The sequence below is a fragment of the Xyrauchen texanus genome, chromosome 49 (assembly GCF_025860055.1).
Source record: "Xyrauchen texanus isolate HMW12.3.18 chromosome 49, RBS_HiC_50CHRs, whole genome shotgun sequence".
Taxonomy (NCBI): domain Eukaryota; kingdom Metazoa; phylum Chordata; class Actinopteri; order Cypriniformes; family Catostomidae; genus Xyrauchen; species Xyrauchen texanus.
The window spans coordinates 17,203,945-17,226,940 of record NC_068324.1 but is presented as its reverse complement, the minus strand read 5'-3'; the positions used below and the strand labels follow the sequence as shown (position 1 = coordinate 17,226,940).

Sequence of the window (22,996 nt, the reverse complement as noted above, 5' to 3'; positions counted from 1 at the left end):
CATGGCATATCATAAGCTGGGTTCCGAATATGTGTACTGTCAGAGTATGTAGTGCATTAAATTAAGAATGCACTACTCGGCCATTAATAATTACAGTATGCAGGTGTGAAGTATACTTCATCCAGGAACTTGGGCTTTGTCCTGTGACACGAATATATGATGTAGTAACAATAACCATGATAATGGTTTACTCTGGCTTTAAGCAAGTTCAATTTAAGCACAAGGAACAGCTGTCTTGGCATATATAGTACGTACTGTTAAAAACACCCACCCATTTCTCGGCTCTCCACTTTTTACATTTTTTTTTTAGGTCACCTCAGCTCCTGTAACATTATGGGAAAGTAAAGTGTCCATTGGTTGCACACTTCTAGCCAAATGTAGGAGGTCATCCGGATATTTAGCACCAACTTTGTTTTATAAATACTGAGGATTGGGACATCCTACTAATTTGACTTCTTTTGGCATCCAACATAGTAGGGAAGTATGCGTATTTGCACGTGGATATAGACTCCCTCTGACCCCTTGAGGTCACTGAAGATACTCCTGAACGGCCATCTTGAAGATGCTAAACACAATATTTTCTTAAATTTGCATGGCATTTTTAACTGTTTACTCATTTCTAACTTTCTAACTTATAATGTTTTTGGCATTATGTATACTGAATGTAGTCTTGTTAGTTAATATTCTTCATATAAATCTAGCTGAAAGTGGGTCACTTGACTGTGTAAGGGGTTGCTAGGTCTGTAAATGTCCAGGGGAGTCACAGTACTCCACATTTTGGATGCTTCCCTTACTTAACACATTGAGGTCATTGAGGTCATTGAGCCTCTGCTATCGAGCTGAGTTGATTCCAGGGTGTTAAATGAGAAATGCTCACTGCTTTGGGTCCCCAGAACAGGACTTGAAACCACCTGATCTAGTGTCAGATTCTTATGTGTACCATCAACAAAGCAATAAACTAAATTCGTTGTCTTGCCTTACAACGAGGTTACATTTGTAAATGTAACGTGCAAAGAGGATGCTGGGTGTGTATTTGCCACATCCAATTTGGCACCCAGATTTCTGAAGTTGTTGCTCCAGAATCAAGTCAGCATTCATTTGGCCCTGTCCTCTAACGTTTGTATGCGGTCTCTGAAGTATCGACTCAGAGTGGGAACTCTTATCTCTCCCATCCTCCAAGGTGCCGGATGACAGGATAATTGGATAATTGCTTTCTGGCACATGCATCACGTCGTACGAAATTGAGTTACTTTCGTCTTTCTTCCCATGGAAATATCGACATCATCAGAAAGAGACGGAAAGCTATACCTCTCTACCCCCTCAGCACTTCTGCTGCCTTAATGCCAGCGACGAGTGAAGAAAATGCCTTCGTAATTGCTCAACACAATGCCTGACCTTGGAGAACTCTACATGCCACACAATGAAGTTAACACCTGGGCTTTCAATAGAGGGGCTCTGCTTTACATCTTAGTGTGGGAGTTGAGCCCAGCCTTTGGACGTGCTAGTCAGGAGACTTGAGATGCCATTTTGATGTTTGATCTGTTCTCGCACTGTTCGAATCTGACACACCCATGTGTTCTTATTCCATTGTCTCATAGGGATTGTGGTAAATGCATACAGCAGTGAACTGAGAGGTTTCTGTGCAGAGTAAAGAATCTTATATGCGTTTATGCAAAATATAGGCTAGATAAAGGAAGCTTTCACACCAATGGCACCTAAAATTGCCTCATCAAGCTGTCTCATTCTCATTTCACTGGTTTATTGCTTTGTCCCTCTTGTGTTTTGAATGCCAGAATGGAAATGCCTTTTCCACACTTGGTACATTTGCTTGTAGACTTTATCCAAAAGCTGATGCATGTGCAAAAATGTGACATTACTTGGTTACATTATATGGACCGTAACAAGTTATTTTTTTTCTCACTGTCAGTTGGTTCTCTCTTGCAGAATGTTAGCACAAAGCTGTGCTTGCAAGTGTTACAACGACTATACTGCACTGCAAATGTAAAAAATAAAAAAAATAAAAAATTATCTGCGAAACTATAACCAAAATCAGGTCAAAGTCTTTAAAACACAGTAGTAGATGGAAATGAAATGTCTTGTAGATAGAATAGAAGTGGAATAGAACAGTGTATATTATCTGTGTACTTATTTGAAATGTAGAATGGATATAATGGTGTTATTTAAAGTACATTTTATGAACCTGGATGGCCAAAATATCTAGTGTGAAAATGACATTTGTTTTAAGTTATTCAATTTTCTTTTTGTCCAATGTTTGTTTTAATTTGCAGGAACACCTGTCACTAAAAAAGTACATCTTAGACATCATGACGGACAGCAGCGTGCCCTCCGAGAGTGCAAAAGACGCAGAAGAGAGGCAGAAAGCTCGGAAAAAGGCCAAGAAACTGCGGGCACGCATGAACACAAGGTGATGCATCCCTTCTTTCTGTCTCTCTCTCTTTATCTTTATCTCTCTCTGTGTGGCCGAAGGGTGGTGTTGCAGTGTGTGAGAGCTTTATGAGTGACAAGGAGATGGAAAGCAGAGGCGATGTGCATCCCGGCTGTCTACACGGCAACACTGATGATCTTAATTTATGGCCACTCTCTGTGATTGGGGAAGAAAACGTGAGAATCGATCTGTTAGCCCCTCCCCAGCACCCCCCACTTTCACCTGTTAAGAGCTTTTTTCCTAATTGGTTGCCATCATGCTGCCAAAACTGAAGGCTTCTTTTGTGTACAGTAGTATGTTAAAGTATGTGTAAAGCATGCCTGTTTTTCTCTCTTCCAACTATTGATTTTTAAATGTAGTATCAAAGAAAATCAATTGTAATCAACAAATAGGAGTGATCGTAGCGCAGTGTCCAATCCTAGACCTGGGCACTGTAAATTTTGTCTCCTGTCACAACTGCTGTGTGTGTATCAGTGTAAATATGAGAGTAAATGTGGTATGGTTGTTTGTCAGTTCAGCTGAAGGTAGAGTTAACAGCAGCAGAAATGGAATGAGATTGTACTAAAACAGTCAGGGAGTCTTTATATCAAATTTTCCATTCACGTGACTTTACTGCCAGCTGATAATCGTCACTCTGTGTGATTGTGTATTGGGAGGCCTTATGTGAAGTTTTATATAGGGACCTGTCCTTCAGCAGATGATTGAGACAATAATTGCAACAATAAGGGATGGGTGTTGACTGTTTCCCAATCTATGGTATATAAAAAAAGTTTTATGTACAAACTTTTAGAAATTTCAGTGTATTTCTATGTTCCTGTAACCATATTAGTAAGTTGTAATTTCAGCGGTAATAAGTTGCAATGAAAATCCGTTATGATATTTGTTTGTTCTAATGGAATTTCTATGGTCATACGTTTTTTGAAATTCTTATATTGCAAAGAAATTCTACATTAGTACATGGCATGTTGTAGGTTATGCTATTTGTAAGGACATTTTTTTTGAAAGTTCTACATACATTTCTACATTCACAAGTTTTAATGCAGTTTCTGCATTATAAATAACTATATTTGTAAAATTGATACATTTGTAAGATATTATGCAATTTCTCAGTTATAGGTAGCAATATTTGTAAGTTTTAAGGATGAGTTCGTACGATGTAATACATTTTTTTCATTGTAGATAATAGGGCTGCAACTATTGATTATTTTGATAATCGATTACATTCTACTATTATTAGTTATTATTTGACTATTCAGGCGATTATTACAATGATTAATCATTAGCTGTTAACCAATTATTCAGCTTGTGCCCCAACTTAAAAGGTTGTATTAAACGTGCTTACTAACAATAAAGAGGACAAAATCATCTTTGAAAAATACCTCTAAATGACATTCACTGAATTAAAGGGGGGGGGGATACTTTTTAGTAAGTTAAATTCAGTAAAAAAATCATTTTTATATCAAGTATTTTTGTCTCGATTTCCAGCTTCACTTATTCAACAATGAGTGTGCATTTGTATTTACTTATTTTACATTTACATTTACATGTATGCATTTGGCAGATGCTTTTATCCAAAGCGACTTACAGTGCAATTATTAAAGGGACAAACCCCCTGGAGCAACCTGGAGTTAAGTGCCTTGCTCAAGGACACAATGGTGGTGGCCTTGGGTTTCGAACCAGCGACCTTCCAATTAACAGCCCTGTGCTTTAGCCACTACGCCATCACCACTCCGAGAATTTTGTATTTTTGGATTGTAATTCCCTCATACATTGCGATCTACATCACCTGAAGCTGTTTGGAAAGTTTGGTGAGTGCATCTGGACTGTGAGCTGTGTAATTCTTCCTCTCCTCAGTCATATGCGAACTGCAGTGCTGCTCTCACGCGTCATCATTGCAGTTTAATGTGATTTCAGGTTACGTTAAATGAGATCAAACGACTATTTGACAACAAACATTTTTGTCGACAATTTTTTATTGACGATGTTGTAGATAATGTCAACTAATCGTTTCAGCCCTAGTAGATAACAATATTAGTAGGTTGTAATGACGTTTCAGAGTTCACAAGTTAGTATTTTGATGTTATAAGTTATACTGTATTTTACAGTGTCAAATTTATTACAAATTATGAATGGTGTCTACACCCTTAGTTCTGACTTGTATGTGCCATTGGGCCTGTCAGTCTCTCGCTCTATCTGAGGTCTCTTAACATACAATAGAAAGGAGACCGGCAGTCTGTGCTGCTCCTGAGCTCATTAATTCAGAGGTAGCTCAGAGGGCAGAAAGCAGCTCTGAGCTTTGGCTGGGAGAGTGACAACATGAGCCTCCTCTGTTCTCCGTCACTCCTGCACTGAGCCCTGCAACACTCACACAGCGAGGTAAAGAGGGTGAAGAGGAGAGAATGAAAGAGAGAGAACAGGCGTATGCTCATAAATCATGACCGCCCACAGCCCCAGCTTGCTGAGGTTGGCGGCTCCTCCGCGGGGTGGAAATGAGCCGTTTTATAGGAGCACAGTGTGCCGTTTAGAAAATGCTAGAGAGCTTTTCATGGCCCTCCCAGGTTACTCTGTCCCACAATGTCATTGTTAAGCCCGTTCAGTCCCCGTCACTGTGGTGTAAAAAAAAAGTGGGGTAATTTCCTTTGCTGGACCCTGATTTATTCTTTACATATATGGCTTGTTCTTCATGTGCAAACGTGTGGTCTTAATTACCGTGAAAGTAACATGTCCACCTGTGTCAGCATTAGATGTGGGCTTTAAACTTTGGAGTTTCTCTCTTGCTCCATTTCTAGTTCTTAAAGAATAGTTCACCCAAAAATGACCAGTCCTGTCCTGAAATGGAGACAATGTTGCAAACTGGATTGTAACTCATGCCTCCGCAATGAGTACTACGGGTCAATGGCCCTGTCCTAAACAAGGCCATCACTTAAATTCAATGGGCCTGGGACAAATTTTTTTTGTATGAGGCCCCCTTCTTGGGCCCAATGAGTAGGCTCAATCATAGCTGACCCCCCCCCCCCCCTCCAAATAATGCCCCTTGCGGTGTTGAGTCTACATTTTGATGACCTACCACGTAGACTGTCGAAAAGTAATCCGCTGTCACATCGCGAACTCTTACGAGCGATGGCCACAAGACTACCAGTTCACATCAGGTTCACCGTTTGGACCCAAACAGTCCTCTTGAGTCCTTATCTTGGTGACTAAGGGTGCTTTCACACTATTGCTTTTGGTGCGCATGTCGGTTAGTTTAATGTCAAAGTTTGGTTTGTTTTGTTGGTGGGAACGTTGTTTTCTGAACTCTGGTGCACACCAGTGAACTGTGCCCAAGTCTGCTTGAAAGGGTGGTCTGGAGTAGTGTTGTCAGAAGTAACGGTACTTCGGTACCAAGTCAATACTAAAATAAAAAAGATTTAACGGTACCAGTGTTTCTGCAGTACCGGTAGTACCGAGCACCGACTCAATCCGTTACCAGCGCACAGTATGACTGACACACAACAGCTTTAAAATGCTCACAGGTTTATTTTGAATGCGTGCTCTGTTACTTTTTGTACACTGAAACAAAAAAAAAACAATGTCAAATTAAAATAGTGACCTTCCCTAGAATGATTTATTAAACCGATAAAGGCTGTAATCTTACTGTGGAAGAGATGTGTACATTAAATAAATCCAACGTCTCATCCACTAGAAACTCCACAAACATTGAGAATCATTCACTTTGTATGCGATGACAAAGCAGAGTACTTATCCATTGTGAATCATGTAAAATATATGTTTATATAATTAAAATCACAGCATCTGCGCTCTAATCTCAGCTCAGCTTTATTTATATTGCATTTAAAACAACAGTTAACCAAAGTGCGTCACAGTAATACAATTTTAAAGATAACAACATTTCAAAATGACAACATACACAAACACCAGTAATCTAAAATACAAACAATCTAAAACGGTGTTCTACATTTCATTCGTCAGACTTTATAGTAAAATTGTATATTCTCTATAATAATTAATCAAAGTATCACAAGCAAGACATCTGTTGAATAAAAGTTTGGAAAAAAACAAAAAAAAACAATGACATGTTAAAAAGTTTTATGTTCACTTGTTAAAAGTTTTAAGAATGTATTGATTAGACACCATTTTGATGATTAAATTAAACTTTTAAAAAATGTTCTGTAAAGTTCTGGAAAATAATAATAATTATTAAACTATAATTATTAAAATAATTAAAAATAAGTAAACTGGTGTGTTTAATAGCACATTTTTGCTGTGGTATCGAAATTGGTATCGAGAACCGTAAAAGTTGAACTGGTATCGGTACCGACTACTGAAATTTTGGTACCGTGACAACACTAGTCTGGAGTACGGGTCTTGTAACTCCAGTATGGTTTGCTGCAGATTTGAACGCAGTTGTCCTAAATCACAGAAGTGAACTACTATTGATGACTTATCATTTGCAGGATTTCTTTCATGCTCTTGGTAACAATTAATTTGGTACAATGCTTTTTTCATACCTGCTTATCTCCAAAAAGACGAATACTTCAATAAGAAACATTTTTCTCCTTCCAAGTTGTTACCTAGTTACAGTGATAAACGGCTGCCGCTTGTACTCATGGTGGTGCTCACATTGGTGACGGAATCGTACCGCGGTTTGAATGTAATCAGAAACATGCGGGTGCAGGAGGCAAGGGGAAAAATCTAATTCGAGTTTGAATCAAAACTTTATGCTGCACGGACTGTCAGGTAGTAGACTATATAGTATGCATCAGTGATGGCTTGGAAAGAATGTGCATAGAGGCCTTAGAAATTTGCTTCTGATCACCCTTATAAATCATAAAATGACATGGGGCAACATACAATGTCATGGATTTCAAGGACAGCGAAGGCCACTAGACTGTAAGTGTGCCATTTGGGACAGGCATCTGAGCATGTGTGCTAACCACTAGACTACAGCTCTGACTTAAAGAAACTTGGACCCTGCTTACATCAGATATTTATTTACCATCAGGTGCATGTAAATCTTTCCAATCTCGGGATGTGTCCAATATTTATTCCTCACATAACCTCCTATATGTGTTTGCAGAATTTATAGATGGATCCAGCTTCGTTCCTCTCAGCGCATGTGTTCCACAGGTCACATTTTCCCTCTCTTTTTATCCTTTTATTCATCATCAGTCAAATTGTCTTTCATTTGATTGAGAGCCTCTCAGATGCAATTTTAAATATTGCCCTGCCGCCCGACCAAATGTTCTCTGTAATTGGGAGTGCAGAATGCCTGAGCCTCCCATAGCACATTTAAAACGGAAACACGTATTTGTTTTCTTTTTTTTATCCATCCGGAGGCATTGACGGTTTTACAGTTGGTTGGGGGAGGGGGCCGTCTTTGTCCAGCGTGGGTGGAGGTGAATAGTGGGGCATATCATGATGAATTGATGATTAGCTCTGCATTGTAGCTTTGTAGATCCCCCCCCCACACACACACTTATAGCTGGTTACTAATATTTATGGTGCCCGGCCCGTTTAATGGGGCTTGCCGCGTTCAGAGATTGATGGTCCGGCGATTGCCCCCCATTTAACCCGTGCAGGCGTAAAGCTGTCAGAGAGGAATATTGTAATCTGTAGGATGAAGACAAGGCCAGGTATGGTTCACACAGTTTCACCGAGCACACCGCCATTGGAGTATTCACGTCGACCAGGATCATTCTGTTCCTCAGAGTAGATGAGAATTGGCCTTCATTGTTCTTAGCAAATGCTGAGCTGCCTTCACCACAAAGAAGGTGGAGTTAAGTGTCCTTAAAGGTGGTTACCCTGTCTGTCCAACAGTATTAGTAGTGAATAAAACAAATTCTTTGGTATGGTCCAGTGGATACTTTAAACCATTATTGAATTAATTTGATGTTTCAGCCTGAGAAGTTCCTCCTCTAAGATCAAGGCCAGAATTTTTTTGAATACCTCAAACCCATTATCTGTTGAGGCATTTCTGATCTTATACAATTTATTTCCCAAATGTTCAGCTTTAACAGTGATTAGATGCTCGGCTTGACTCTACCAGTTTCAACATGCCACCCCATAAGAAAATCTGAATTTTTGTTTCTATATCAGGAGATGTACAGTACATTTATTTATTTACTAAGTTGATTTAGTGAGTTCAACCTGTTTAATTTTTTTTTTAATTTTATGATTTTTTTTTTGTTGCTTTAATTGTTTTAGTGCACGGAGCTGAAAGAGAATGAACTTCGAGATAACTTCTCGGAATGGGGTTTTGTGTACTGACACACAGCTGTACTAGAGTGCGTTAACAGTAAAAAAGTGACTGTTACTGTCAGCACAGTAAGACCCTCTCAGATGTTAACTCTTATTTCATGCCCTATACAGCAATGCCACTAAAGCTTCAAAGCACCGCATTCACCACTTTCAACAATGAGCCAATCACTGTCAGACTGAAAGGAACAGAACGTGGAGATATAGAGACGTGCCTTTTATATAGATTGTTTTAGGGCCGCTCACATTAAGCATGTTTTGTGCTATTTTTTCAATTGAAAGACTTTTTAAAAGTTGTGTCAAGTTCAAAATAACTTATACTGTTAAAAACACATCTGAAGATACCAGTGTTGTTCTGTTTGTAGCACGTCATTTAGCTTTTTTAGCCCAAGGACGCATTCACTGTGAAAGGCCCCTTTCCCGACACATCGTTTTAAAATGCATCGCTTAAGTGTGCGAGATGGTAATAAGAGGGTAAGATGCTACAGCCAAAGACCTCCACCAATGTCATCATCAGTGCTTGGCACATATTTCAAATTTAAATGCTCACTTTGAGCATTTTTATCGTAAACTGACAAATTGAATTTTACATCTCTATTTTCCATTATTACGCATTGCCAAAAGGTTTTTTTTTTTTTTTTTTTTTTGTGCAATGAAAATGTATAGTTATTTAGTTTATTGATTTGTGTAATATCTGTCAGTTACACTATTGAAGGGCTGACTTTAGCATCCATTCTGTATATGACCAAGAAACACACATGATTGGGGTCTGGTGGACATGGCACTAAACAAGCCTAACTATACAAGGCTTCTTTGCTCATCTCTTATATATATGCTTGCATTGTATATGTTATTGAGCAATGATAACCTATTCTATTTAAAACAAAAAGCACCCTGGAATTAACTTTAAATTCAAGCCTAAATGAAACTATTAAAGTCTTGTGAGGTTGATCCAGTCCTTGTTTTCTGTGACCTCTCAGCTTTCTATTCTGAAAAGTGAAGTCTTGAGTTTATCAGCCCCTGAACATCCATCCATCCCCAACATCCATTTCCCCAGAAGCTGATTTATCATCCTTATATGACCGAGCGGGACATCTGATTGTCAAGAATTTTGCTTGGTGGACCACACCAGTGTTCAAGTGCTTACTGACAGCAAACATTATTTTGGGTTGAGACTCTTCTCTCATGAGAGGATGTAGAGGGAGCAATTCACGACCAGCAGCAAATCACTATTTATTTTGTATTTCTGGATTTAGAGATAGTTGACTGGGGGGAAAACAATCTTGTGGGAACCATTTAAATGTATACTTTGGGGTCCACAGAAGAAATAAATGTGTGTAAAAATGACAGAATTCCAATTTTTGGGTGAACTATCCCTTTAAATAGTGTGGCCATCAGAGAGTTTGTCATGTCCTGCTGTGACGAGTGTCTTTAACTAGTTCATGCTTGTTAGTTTGTGATTGCTGCCAGTGTGGCCCAAAGACTAAATAATCAGTTTGAGGCTCAGCTTGACCTCTTGACATTTTCTTTGTTCCGCACGTCGTCTTAACTCCATGTCTTCGGGCTGACAGCCATCGGACTCCCCTGTTGCTTTCTGTCTGTCTTTCTCTCCTTCTCGCTTCTCTTTTTGACAGACTTGTTTGTCTTTCTCTTTCAGGGCTAAGGAGTATGAGACATGCATGGAAGCCAAGACACAGATCCCCGACTCTCCTTACAAGGCGAAGTAAGCTCCCTGTTCCACTTTTTGATCATACACCTAACCTGACGTGTTCTACAAAGTGCTTCTGTCTTTTAAAATCTCTGCTTCAGAAATTATGCCAGGATTGGATTTACCTTAATTGAGCATTTATTGTTTGGCCCATTAGATAATGAAATTCTGATTTGAAGTGGAGCCTTGGATCTCTGCTTACAATCTATTATTCTTGCTGTTTTACTTTGTGATGGTCAGGTTTTGTATCTTTTGTTCCCTGTAATAATAAACTTAAAAATGTCAGGTTCTATAATTTCAGATTTTTTAGATAACCTGAAATCCCCTACATTGTGGGGACCTTCCAACAGTCCTCATTTGAAAACAAATGCCTTAATTAAAGTAAATAAATATGTAAGGGGTAGGGTTAGGGTATAGCAAACATACCTGGGTGAATCCAATGAAAATGTCCAGGTCATAATAAAAAACTTAACAAGAAAAGATAGGATAATATACAGAAAGAAAATAAAGCCTTAAGGGCTTTTTACATTGTGACATTATTTGTATGACAAATATTTATATTTCTCCCTCTAATTCTCATTGCAATAATGCATCCAGGCCTTATTTTTGTTTTGTTTTTTCATTTTTCTCTGTGTTAATTATAATTTATGTAATTTAAGATTACATAACATTATTGTATTAATTACATAACATTATTGAATCATTTTAATCATCATGAGATCATTTTTGCATTATGTGTTGCAATTTGTTCCATGTGATGAACATGCAAAAGATCTTACTGGTCCTAAAATAGGTTTTATTTTAAACGAAATATTATGTCATATCTTTCTTTAGATTTTTGGGTTCTTGACAGGTTTTGTGAGTTTCGTTCAATTAGCTTTTAAAAAGTAAATGGCAAGTCCCCTCCATGAAATAAAAACAAACATATTTGCTTGTGTGTGTTTGCATTTCCTTCCAGGCTCCAGCGTCTGGTGAAGGACCTGGTAAAGCAACTACAGGGACAGGACAGTGGCCAGTGGGCCAGTAATAAAGTGTCTGGTCTGGACAGAACTCTGGGAGAAATCTCCCGCATTTTAGAGAAACAGGTTTGTACTAAACTCTCTTTTGCCCAATTCATTATTGTTCACTTTATGGAGGAATACTTACCATGCCATTGATTTAAATTGTTATTATTATATTAATAACAATTATTAATACTGTAAATAAATAAAATTGGTCATTGATTTAGATTGTAAATTAAAAATATTGTAATTTAATATAAACTATAAATAGTAATATTTAGTTTTTAAATAAAGGAGTGTGTTCAATAGCATATACATTTTTTTAAGTTATTTAATTAATTTAGATTTTATAGCTGCTTTTCCTTGAAAAATTTAGGAATACTTCATGCCAACTTGCCCAATAATGGCTGCATGCCGTTGTTTTCATTTGTACTTATATTTTAAATTAATTATATTAATAATTGATGAATATTATAAATTAATAACCTTATACAATTACTATAAATTATAAATATGATATATTTACCTTTTAAATAAAGTTTAGTTGTACATTTATGTTTTTGCTATGGTTTCGAAATATTTTTGAGAATTGTGAAATTTCACTGGTGTTGACTACAGATATTTTTGTATTGTGACAATGCTACATCACAGAATGCAATGCTCTTTTCTTTTAATTAATTAATTTTTATTGTAGAACATTGTTGTTTCGTTTGTTAATAAAAGTTTTTATTGATTCCATTCACAAAATAAATAAGTATAACTGAAAATACAGAATCAAATGTTATACATTAAGCCCCTCACCCCGAACATATTGTTGAACCATATTTTCAAAGGATCTCAACGCTCCACTCTCATATAGGTCACCGAGCATATTAACCTCCCACACAATCCACTCTGACCAGCAGAAAGGGGACTTATTAATGCATAATGTTGGGTTCAGCCATATGCTTGAGGCAACATTTAGATAAATGTCTGAATTAAACACTCTGAACACTTATGTCCATACGTGAAAATGCTAGATAACGGGGTGTAACTTCAGTTCTCCGGTTAGTTTAATAGAAAGGCTTTGCAATGGCGAAATAGGGGCAAGAACTTCCTGCTCAATACAAAACCAGGAAAGGGCTCTCTCTGGTGGAAGCAACCAATGACCCAAATGTCTGAGACCAAATGCATAAAAATAAATATAAATCTTGGGTAGGCCTAACCCACCTTATCAATCGGCCTATGTAATTTATTGAAATGTAATCGGGGACGTCTACCATTCCAAATCGCTATGCTATCAAATTGCTTGAAATACCAGAGGGGGAGATTGTAGCAGGTAGTTACATTTTGGAATACAGTTCATTTTAACAATTCATTTTAATAACAATAACCTTCCCAATCATAGATAAATGTAATGAAGTCCACCTGCCCACATCGTGCTCAAACCTTTTTATTAAGGGATCAAAATTAACTCTGACAATAAAATATAATTTGCGTAAAGCTTATGCATCATACCTCTCACCACCACCCCTGGAAAATCATTTAAAAATCAATAAATTCCTTTCTTGTTGTGGCTGCTAATGGTTCCAGGGCAAGACATCAAAATAATTGGGAAAAGAGGGCAACCCTGCCGGGTGCCCCTATCCAGAGTAAAATAATCTGAAGTTAATCCATTTGTTTGTACCACAGGTACCACGTGTCTATAAAGTAACTTAATCCATCCAATAAAAGTATTCCCGAACCCGTATATTTCCAAAATCTTAAAAAGATAATCCCATTCTACTATATCAAACACCTTTTCGACATCAAGTGAGATTGCAGCGACTGGAGTCTGATCATTCACCACTGACCACATGATATTGAGGAAACGCCTAATGTTATCAGAAGATTTACGGCCCTGAATAAACCCCGTTTAGCCAAAATGTTTCACAATATTTTGAAGTCTAGCTGGATCAGGGAAATTGGATGGTAACTCTTACACTCGCTTGGATCTTTGTCTTTTTTAAGAATCAGAGTGATCCGGGCTTGTGTGATGGTTGGCGGAAGCTTTCCATTCTTTAATTATTCTGTGTAAACTTCTAACAAAAGTGCAGCCAGTTCTGTAGCATAAGATCTAAAAAATTCAGCGGCAAAGCTGTCTGGCCCCGCAGTCTTGCCTGTAGGCAAGGCCTTAATTACCTCACCAAGCTCCTTCAAGTTTATCTCAGAATCAAGAGAATTGTTTTGCTCAGTCATTAGTTTAGGAAGTTGTAACGGTTCCACAAATTCATCAGTAGTTGAAGATGTGGAACTATAGATATCAAGATTTTTTAAATCATTATTAATATCGATGGCTGAGGTAAATATTTCACCACCAGTAGATTTCATTGAGGGAATGTTTGAAAAAGACTCAGTTTATATATATATATATATATATATATATATATATATATATATATATATATATATATATATATATATATATATATATATATATCCACAAGCTTTCCTGCTTTGTCCCCCGACTCAAATATGACTGTCTTGCCCTAAATAGCCAAAACTTCACCTTCCGCAACAAAATGGTATTATATCTGTATTTCAATCGGGTCAGTTCTCTGAGGCCATCAGACGACATTCGGTGCTTCAGCTCTGGCTCGGCCTTTTTTATATTCTCTTCCAACTCCACGAGTTCTCGTGCTTTGGATTTTTGGGTGAAGGAGGCATACTGTATGCTCCAGCCACAAAGATCTGCCTTAAGTGCCTCCCATGCCCACAGAAGATGCTGAGGACCAGTTGGTCTCCTTATAAACATTGATTTCAGCCTTTAACATTTGTTGGAATTCAGGATTTTGCAAAAGGGATAAAATAAAGCGACAACTATATGATTTCCATTTCTCCGTATGTGGCAACACCTCTAAACTCACCAGGGTGTGATATGAGACTAAAATGTTATCAGTATAACAGATGAAAGGATGGACTTACCCTACTAGATGGGTTCAAATGTCTCCAAGTATCTGTAAGACCAAGATTTTTACACATCCTGTGAAGCGTCAATGTTGCTCTAGGGGCTTGCACACTTTTGCTTCACTATTATCTTTTACTCCATCAAAAGATTAGTCTCCTCCCAATATTATATCATGAGGGGTGCCAGCGTCTTACAACATCCCTTCAAGATATATAAAAAAATCCCAGATCTTCAACGTTAGGTTTGTAAATATTAGCCAAAATAAGACTTTGCCTCTGAATTTCTGCTAAAACTATAATGACTCTTCCTAATTTATCTTTAATCTGTTTCAGACATTTGAATTGTATTATTATAGACTCATATTAACATTTGTCATCTTAGAAAAATATTATTGTGTCAGAAACAAAATTATAAAGACCACATTCCAACGTTAGTGCAACTGTCAAACCCCAAACTTCCCCAAGAACTAAACAGCGGAAAAACTAAACCTGCGCATTAACCCTGCGCATGACAGCACCAACTGGTGTCCATCCCTCTAAACTCAAATAGTCCATGTACTCTTACGAGAGCCCCCACGACATCTTTGCTGTTGGATTGCTCAAATCCGGTGTTTAAATTCAAATTTTGTGAGATTACACAGCAAAAGATAATCTATAAAACAAACTCCAGTCAATAGACCCGATAAACACACAGAATGTGTAGATTCATCCACATAACTATCCCGAAGGAGTGTTACTCCATTTACATTTACATTTATGCATTTGGCAGACACTTTTATCCAAAGCGACTTACAGTGCAATTATTAAAGGGACAATCCCCCCAGAGCAACCTGGAGTTAAGTGTCTTGCTCAAGGACACAATGGTGGTGGCTGTGGGGTTAGAACCTGCAATCTTCTGATTAACAGCTCTGTGCTTTAGCCACTACGCCACCACCACACCAAACTCCAGTCAATTGAATGTTCACTAGGCTGCAACATGAGTACAACAAAATAACTTACTCCATTGACTTTATGAAGAACATCGCATGCTGGGGACATGTGAATGTTTTACGGCCATCCTTGGCATTTATTCTCAATTTGGCTGGGAACATCAGTGCAAAAGTGAACTTCTGTTGATGTAAGAGTTTCTTGGATTCCTTGAATCGATCATGTTTCTCTCTTGTCGTATTTGCAAAGTCTGGGAACAAGAAAATGCTATGGTTCTTCCAAGAAAACCTTCCTTTATACTTGGCCTGGCGTAACACAAGATCTTTATCGGATGATCTCAGAAATTAAGCCAGAATTGATCTGGGCCTGTTTCCCTCAGTGGATTGCCGAGCTGGATCCCTGTGAGCTCGCTCAAATTTCCAGATTATGGCCTGTTATATTCAGTAGACTCTGAAAGAGCCTGTCCAGGAACTTCAACATATCATCCTGACCCACTTCGTCCTCAGGAATTCTAACAATACAGATCTTATTCCGCCAGCTACGGTTCTCCATGTCCTCCAGCTTCTCCCAGAGATGCTCCAAATCTACCTTGGTCGCTAGCGGATTAGCAGATAATTTCCTCTCTGATGACTCCAGATAATCGATTCGTTTCTCGACATCCCCCACTCTTGTAACCACATTAGTCAATTTAATCTCCATGGTACTGATCGATCGACGTATTACAGCAAGATCCTCCAAGTCAGCAACGATCTTTGTCAGCATTGCCGACATGTTCAACATTTCTGGACGAATTTCCATCATTTCTCTGACCAAATCTACTCCCGGGCTCGGGGCCTCCATGCGGGTGTCATCTTGAGCATGTAAGTGTCTTTTTTTTTATTTATTCTTTGACATATTGTCCTCCTCGAACAGTTATGGAACAGAGTGGTTTATGACATTAATAGTGTAAAAACTAGTAAAGTGCACAGAGCTAGCCTTTCACACATCCAAACCTCGCATTGGCGCCACGCCACTCCCCTTCGTTGTTTCTTTCAACAGATAATAAATAAATGGTTAAATGACATCTTTACTACCTCCCATTCATACCATGGTAGTTCAGGGATTGAAGCATCTGAACAGTGTTTGGGCCAGTCTAAGGCAATGGATTGGCAGCATTATTGTCTAAAGTCTAGTCTATGTAGATTGTGTGTGTGCGTGTGCGCGTGTGCGTGTGCGTGTGCGTGTGTGCGTGTGCGTGTGTGCGTGTGCGTGTGTGCGTGTGTGCGTGTGCGTGTGTGCGTGTGCGTGTGTGCGTGTGTGCGTGTGTGCGTGTGTGCGTGTGCGTGTGTGTGTGTGTGTGTGCGCGTGCGTGTGTGCTTGTGTGTGTGTGTGTGTGTGTGTGTGTGTTTGTGGAGGGATTTGACTTGAAGATAAGCCTCCAGGCTGCTCTCAACACTGACTTCCCTGAATTGCATGGCTTTGGCTGCAGTCCTCCCCGTCTCGCAGTCTTTGCAGAGTATCGCTTTCCATCCGCAACTTTCTGCCTTTGGTTATTTGGTAATGAGGGCCAGATTAGGTGCTTGTTTTCATTGCTGCAGATGTTATTAATTGGCGTAGCTCCCCATTAGTTAAACAGCCGAACATGTTTCCAAGTGCTTGGCTGGCCTCACTGGCTGCTGTCGTGCATTGTGGCTTTTATACAATAATATGTTGGTTTTTCAAAAGAAAATATAATCCAAATGAATTGACATAACAGGGACTGTAGCTTTGAAAGATTGTGCATCTTTGTTTTAGCAATCATTGCAATTGTTTTTTTTTGTAAGCTGGCTTGGCACGTCTTTATCAGCCACACAAGAACTGTTTACTAATTGCCTAACTTTTTGTATAAGCTTGGAGATGATATCTACATTTTCTTTCATTCATTAAGTTACATGCTTCAGTTCTAGTGAGGATTAACAGAGCTTTTGAAGTTTTTGATAGCGTTCTAAAAGATTATTTATTTATTTATTTATTTTTTACATTTGTAAAGCTCAATGCCATTTTAAAATTTTCGAAATCACTTAATTCAACAATATCAACAATTACAGTGTTTATAGCTCACCACATTTACTCTTGCAAAATATTGGCATACTATTTGAAAAGGCATTTCGCAATCTTATAGTCCTACAGTCAGCAAGGGCCTGAAAATAGTGTTACTCCCAGTATACACAGATCAATAACAGGAGAATTTATTGGGTACATCATGTCACTTTTTGGTAATGAAAAGGAACTTTAATAGTTTCTGTTGGTGGCATTCTGTTATGCACTCATCAAACGACGGGATGTGTGATTGGGTGGGAGTGTGTTTGTGGGTGGGTGAATGGTGCATTGATTGTGTGCTGGTATTGACCAGTGGGAGGAGATGCAGGATGTTAATGGTATTTCTGGAGAAAGAGGAGAAAGGTAAGAGACAGAAGAGGGTGGTAAAGCTGAGCTAATGGGAGAGGAGGAGGGCAGAGGGAGGAGAGAAGCATGTAAGCTCCTAGAAATGAGTGAGGGGGACGTAATGATCAGTCATAATCCACATGTCCAGTGTTGAATAATAGTGATTACGCTGAATATTTAACAATGGTAAGGCAATGTAAATTAATACAATATTAATCTTAAACAATTAAAGGGATTTTCTGGGTTGTTTTCTGCTTAAAGGTGACTTAATATGAAGAAAAGTGTAAACATTGGCTCTGTGGCAACTTTTCAAAACCAATGGCTTCAGTTTGTGTTGGGATGATCTGTTTTTCTGACCAAAGGAAGACCTGGGGAATTAACGGGAACCTGTTTCGAATTGGTCATTATTTGTGCAATTCTGTTTGGTGATGCCAGAAATTACTTACTTTGGCTTCAATGTTCAATTCAGTTTTATATACTGAAGGACGAGTCAGAATTGCCTGTGGTAATTGACAACATACTACAGATGCAGGCCATAGACATAAAATTAAAAAAATTATTCTGAAGAACCCCTTGAACAAAGTCTCTAAATGCGCATTTAGAATTTCAGGCCCATCTACCAAGGTAGGTCTGTGGTTAGTATTGCTACTTGATAATACAACCAACATGCCCCATGTTCCCTTCAACAGATATTCTCTGGTCAGACCTTTTCATAATTTCACCCTCTTCAGGCCCTGTTCTGCTTAGAAGTGTCTCTAAACGAAAGCTTCTCAAGAACATGAGTATATTTTTCATGTACTGTCCCCATGGCCTCCTACACAAACTCGTTCTAGAGTTTTCCACAGAGATCTTGCTCTGAGGAACTCCCACCGTTGTTGTTTTTCTAAGTTGCTGGAATGGTAAAGTGCTTGTGGAAATGTCAGCTCTTCAGGCTCTTTCTTGTAGTCTTTTGGGGATAAGAATCTCTCTTAAGAGTACAGTATCTGGAGTTCATTTAGACTGTCAATCACAGCCATGGATTCCTTCAGCCCAGTTCCTGCAACACCCAGCAAAAGTTGGCATTCCACCCAGGCCTGACGCACCAAAACCAGGCAAGTCTGTGAACCCAAGGTTGCTGAGGCACTTCCACCTCTAATCCCAGGACAAAGTCAAATAAATACCCGACTCCTTCATTGGTCGTCTGTGTCCACCCCTTCTCCCTTAGAGTCACCTCAATTCAGAATCGTTTAGATTATTTGACCTAACAAGCATCTCTCATGTCACTGACTCACCTACAGATTTGTTTTTTTTCTCGTCCCCATATCTGATTCAGTCTCCACTTTCTCCCCTAATTCCTCAAAAAACACCAGACTCTCCACGCTGCTCCTATCCCCTCAAGCACTGCAGCCTTCCCCACCCCTTCTTCCCCATGCTGCTTTTGCTTGGGCACAGTCTCCGACCTTTGTCCACCTCTCCCTCTGAGCCCTTTAATGGTTTATTTAGTGTCAAACTGGTTTCATTTTGTCTCAGGGAGAACTGACTGATCGAAGAGCTTTTTTCCTCCTTGTCGTCCAGGAATATTCGGGGGAGTTCAGAATCACAGATCAGAATTTCTCTTAGATGCAGAATGAGCTCACATGTTTACATTCCTGCCAGGGAGTGTTTGTCACTGCTTTCAAATAAAGGCCAGGCGGAGATCAACTGCATTTATGACACTTGAGGGACTGTCAGAAACATTCTGGGCTTGCGGAGCCCAGAGTGCAGCCAGTATTTACATTTTAATTTGCCAGCTGTCAGAGGTTTGTTCGCCTTGGTGGCCAACTGGTGGCTAGCTATACCCGATCAAGAGGCCCAAGGCTGCAGAAAGAGGCATGAAGGGGCCCTTCTAGCGTTGTGGTTGTCCTTAGCCCATGTTTGATGACCTAGGATAAAGAAAGTGTCCAAGTAATGTTGGATGAAATTGTAGTTAAGGTTGGAGACACGTTTATGCAGGCATGCATATCAGTACAGTGTGAAACAACTTTGAAGAAATTCATATTATTTATTGTCTCTGCCAGAGTTTCTTGGAACATTAATAAGCAATTGACTCCTGTGGTAAAGTGTGTTTTCAAATCCACTAGGTGGCAAATCCTTTTACCTTTTGCCAGCCAGATTTTCTATAACAGTTTCCCCAATCCTGGTCCTTGAGTACCTCCAAACTGCCTTGGTTATTCAACACCTATTTTAGGTCATGGAGTCTCTATTAATGATCGGATAATACCTAGCGCATAAAAAATGCTAAAAAAGCATATCTTGTTCACACGTTTTGTTTTTTATTCTTTGATTTTCCTTTTTTGCCAGCTTGATGGTTTCAGGGTCATTAAAATACATGACAAGAACCACATTTTTCAACAAGCCTCTTCATAAAGTTGTGTGAGGTGATTGGGTGTTGTCTCTCTGCTGTTGAAGGACAGGTAGAGCTTTTGAAATAAGCTAGCAAGTACAAAAAATGATGTGGAAATAGTTTCTGCATTCCTTCTCTGTGTGCTGTCAGTAAGGTCATTTTCAAACATTAATTGTCTAGTAATACTTTTGTTCCACTTGGCTGTTGTGACTGTAAGAGTAGAGGATTCATGTTTCCCCTCAGGTGCATGTTTGAAGTGGCAAAAAGACAGGTATTAAAAAAGTCAGAAATCCGTGGTGGAAAGAATTGCCCCTGGGTGGCTGGTTTTGGGATATAAGCTTGATCAATGTTATGGAGCTTTTCAGTGTTCTTGGTGAGAGGTGAAGAGAAACACGCCAATGGCGAACTTGACAGTGCATATTCTCCTGAACTTTGGGTCTGGCATGCAATGGTTTTCTTGCTAGTGTGGATTAACACTGTGTCATAAACAGACAAATTCCTAATCAATTTAATCGTATCTTAGCATGTCTATCCACAACGAACATGATTTTGTGTGTTTGACATCACACAGAGCTAATCGGAACATATTTGATGTTTAATATACAGTAATGAGTAGCAGGATTCTGAACCGCCGGGAAGCCGCAGAAATGGAAACCATGCGAGTTGTCGAGTCATTACCATCCCGGCTGGTCAGGACTGTGATTAACTCCTACTGCTTTATAGATGAGACATGGTGTTAAGGATATGGAGTATGTAATGCAGTTACAGTTTGTGACCTGTAACTGAGTTTAACTATGAAATAAAAACATGACAGTCCATTTTTTCAGATTTGTTAAAGGTTTCCATGTTTCTTTTTGATTATCCTTACTATTTTCTAATGAACAGTTGGTTCCCATTGTTATACCAAAACCAAACTTTTACTCACAAAACTTGAAAGGAACCTCCACAAATGATCTTCCACTGTGTACTCTGATGCTCTTTTAAACCCTGTAAACACTAACGTATTACTCTACTCTCTACAATGCTCTTGTTGTGGTTTACAACTCTTTTCCTTTCCTTGTGATGTTAGCGCAGGCCTCTTCAATAAATGGGGACTATGTTTACGTTACTTTGTATATTTCTGTATTTCTACTTGAGAGCGAAAGTCAGTTTTGTGTCGTCTGCATGCCTGTACTCTTATTCATTGTGACATTCTGAGCTGTCATCGTAACAGGAGGGGGCCTGTTTACATCACTGCGCCACTTGCCCAAAGATGGATGGACCTAAGATGGAACCTTGGTGAACCCTCTCTGTCAATGAATGCCCCAGACAGTTGTTCTCCATCTGTTACAAGAAGGGGGATGCAGCATTTTAGGAGTATTCCCCTCCCCCTGGCTTTTCATGTTGGCTAATTAGAGTGGTTTGTAGGAGGTGAACACACAGACACATCCAGCCCTCCCTCCCACCTAACATGTACCACACACCCATGCCCTTGTCCTGGCTGGCCAGTGGAAGGCACAGCTGCCTGGCCCTTTGATTAGCCCTGCCTAAAATGTCCACTCATGTTAGTAATTGAATAAGATTGCCCTAGCTATGTAATTTAGATTCGCTCTGCCCTAACCCTCTCCCCCACCTTTTCCCCCTAACCATCTGATCTGTCTTCGGGTCTTCTGTTCAAGTCCCCTATTACAAAATGGGTCTCTCACCCTATTATTGTGTCAGTGGAGTGTTTGTTGAAGGAGGGCGGAACACCAGGCAGATCCAACAGCACTACTCCATTGTGCAGAATCTGGGATTAGTACCAGCTTTGCACATCACTCCCAAGCCAATTTTGTTTATGACATGCTGTGTGATGTTTTGTCATTTTACAGTCTGGCAAGGTGTGTTTAATATCGTTCCATAGTATTGTGTCCAAGTTCATTGCATTTTATTTAACTCTGCTACAGAACTCAAATTACTTGCCACTTTTAAAAACAGATGGCTTTGAGTTTTTTGTACGCAGTCATGCAGGCAGTTGTTCTGATATTCATTTAGCACTGGAGAGGGTTGTTGGCATGATATACATTTGCTTTTCATTTTCTTGTACTTTTTTCATATGTAAAGATACAAATGCTTTAATAAGGGCTATGAAAATGGGTGTATTTAAGCTTTACAGAGGCAACCCACTCAATTTACTGTTGCACCTTGGGCTCGTACTTACCACATAATTAGCAAGGCACTAGGGTTTGTCACGATGCCAACATTTCAGAAATCAATACAATATCAGTGAAATTTCATTTCTCGATAACAAGATTCATACCATTCCCAAACTAATACTAATTTAAGTGTTATAAAAAAAAATCCCCAGTAACTATTCATGACAAAGCAATTGAACTAATTAAGAGTTTGTTTTTTCAGAAAGGCCTATCTCACAGCTGTATCAAGTAATGAAATGAACATTCAGAAATTGTCATCCATAGAAGTCATACTCTATGAAAAATCATACATAATAGACAGCAGGTTGACCCTGTAAGGTCTAAAGCAGAGTAGATTTGATTAGATCACTCTTTCCCAAACTCAGGTAAGCATACACATACGTGAGGTGACACTGGGGGTACGCGAATACAATTCTGAGATCACTGTCTAAAATAACATTCAAACCCAGTTCATGTATTTCTCACTGGCAAAAATAATTTTGTGTGCCCTCTAGTGTAGAAACAAAAAAAAAATGGCTGTGTCGTAAAGGTCAGATAAATATGCAATAAATCTACTCATGCGTCGTGCATCACACAGGTTAATTTTTCACCAGCTCAGCACACTGCTAGGTGACGTAGATTAGCGATAGCAAGTAAAATTTATACTTCACTGTTTTAACAGACTTGCATATGTCAGTCGTCCACTATTTTAGTTTGTCTCTTTATTGTATTATTTTTATTTTTTCGCAGTTTAAAACATTATTTGTATTTAAGGTTGATGCATAGGGAGTTTTGATTCTGATGGTATAGGCTAAG

At 38.9% G+C, this 22,996-nt stretch overlaps 1 protein-coding gene across 3 annotated transcripts in view; it reads left to right on the top strand.

Moving 5' to 3' along the window:
• The window catches only part of LOC127640187 (S phase cyclin A-associated protein in the endoplasmic reticulum-like), a 161,765-nt gene that overhangs the window by 74,789 nt on the left and 63,980 nt on the right, over window positions 1-22,996 (top strand). For all 3 annotated transcript variants that reach the window (XM_052122615.1, XM_052122614.1, XM_052122616.1), the window contains 3 exons: window positions 2,289-2,425; window positions 10,359-10,424; window positions 11,368-11,494. In XM_052122615.1, the coding sequence (XP_051978575.1) occupies window positions 2,289-2,425; window positions 10,359-10,424; window positions 11,368-11,494 (330 nt within the window). The remainder of the gene's footprint in view (window positions 1-2,288; window positions 2,426-10,358; window positions 10,425-11,367; window positions 11,495-22,996) is intronic.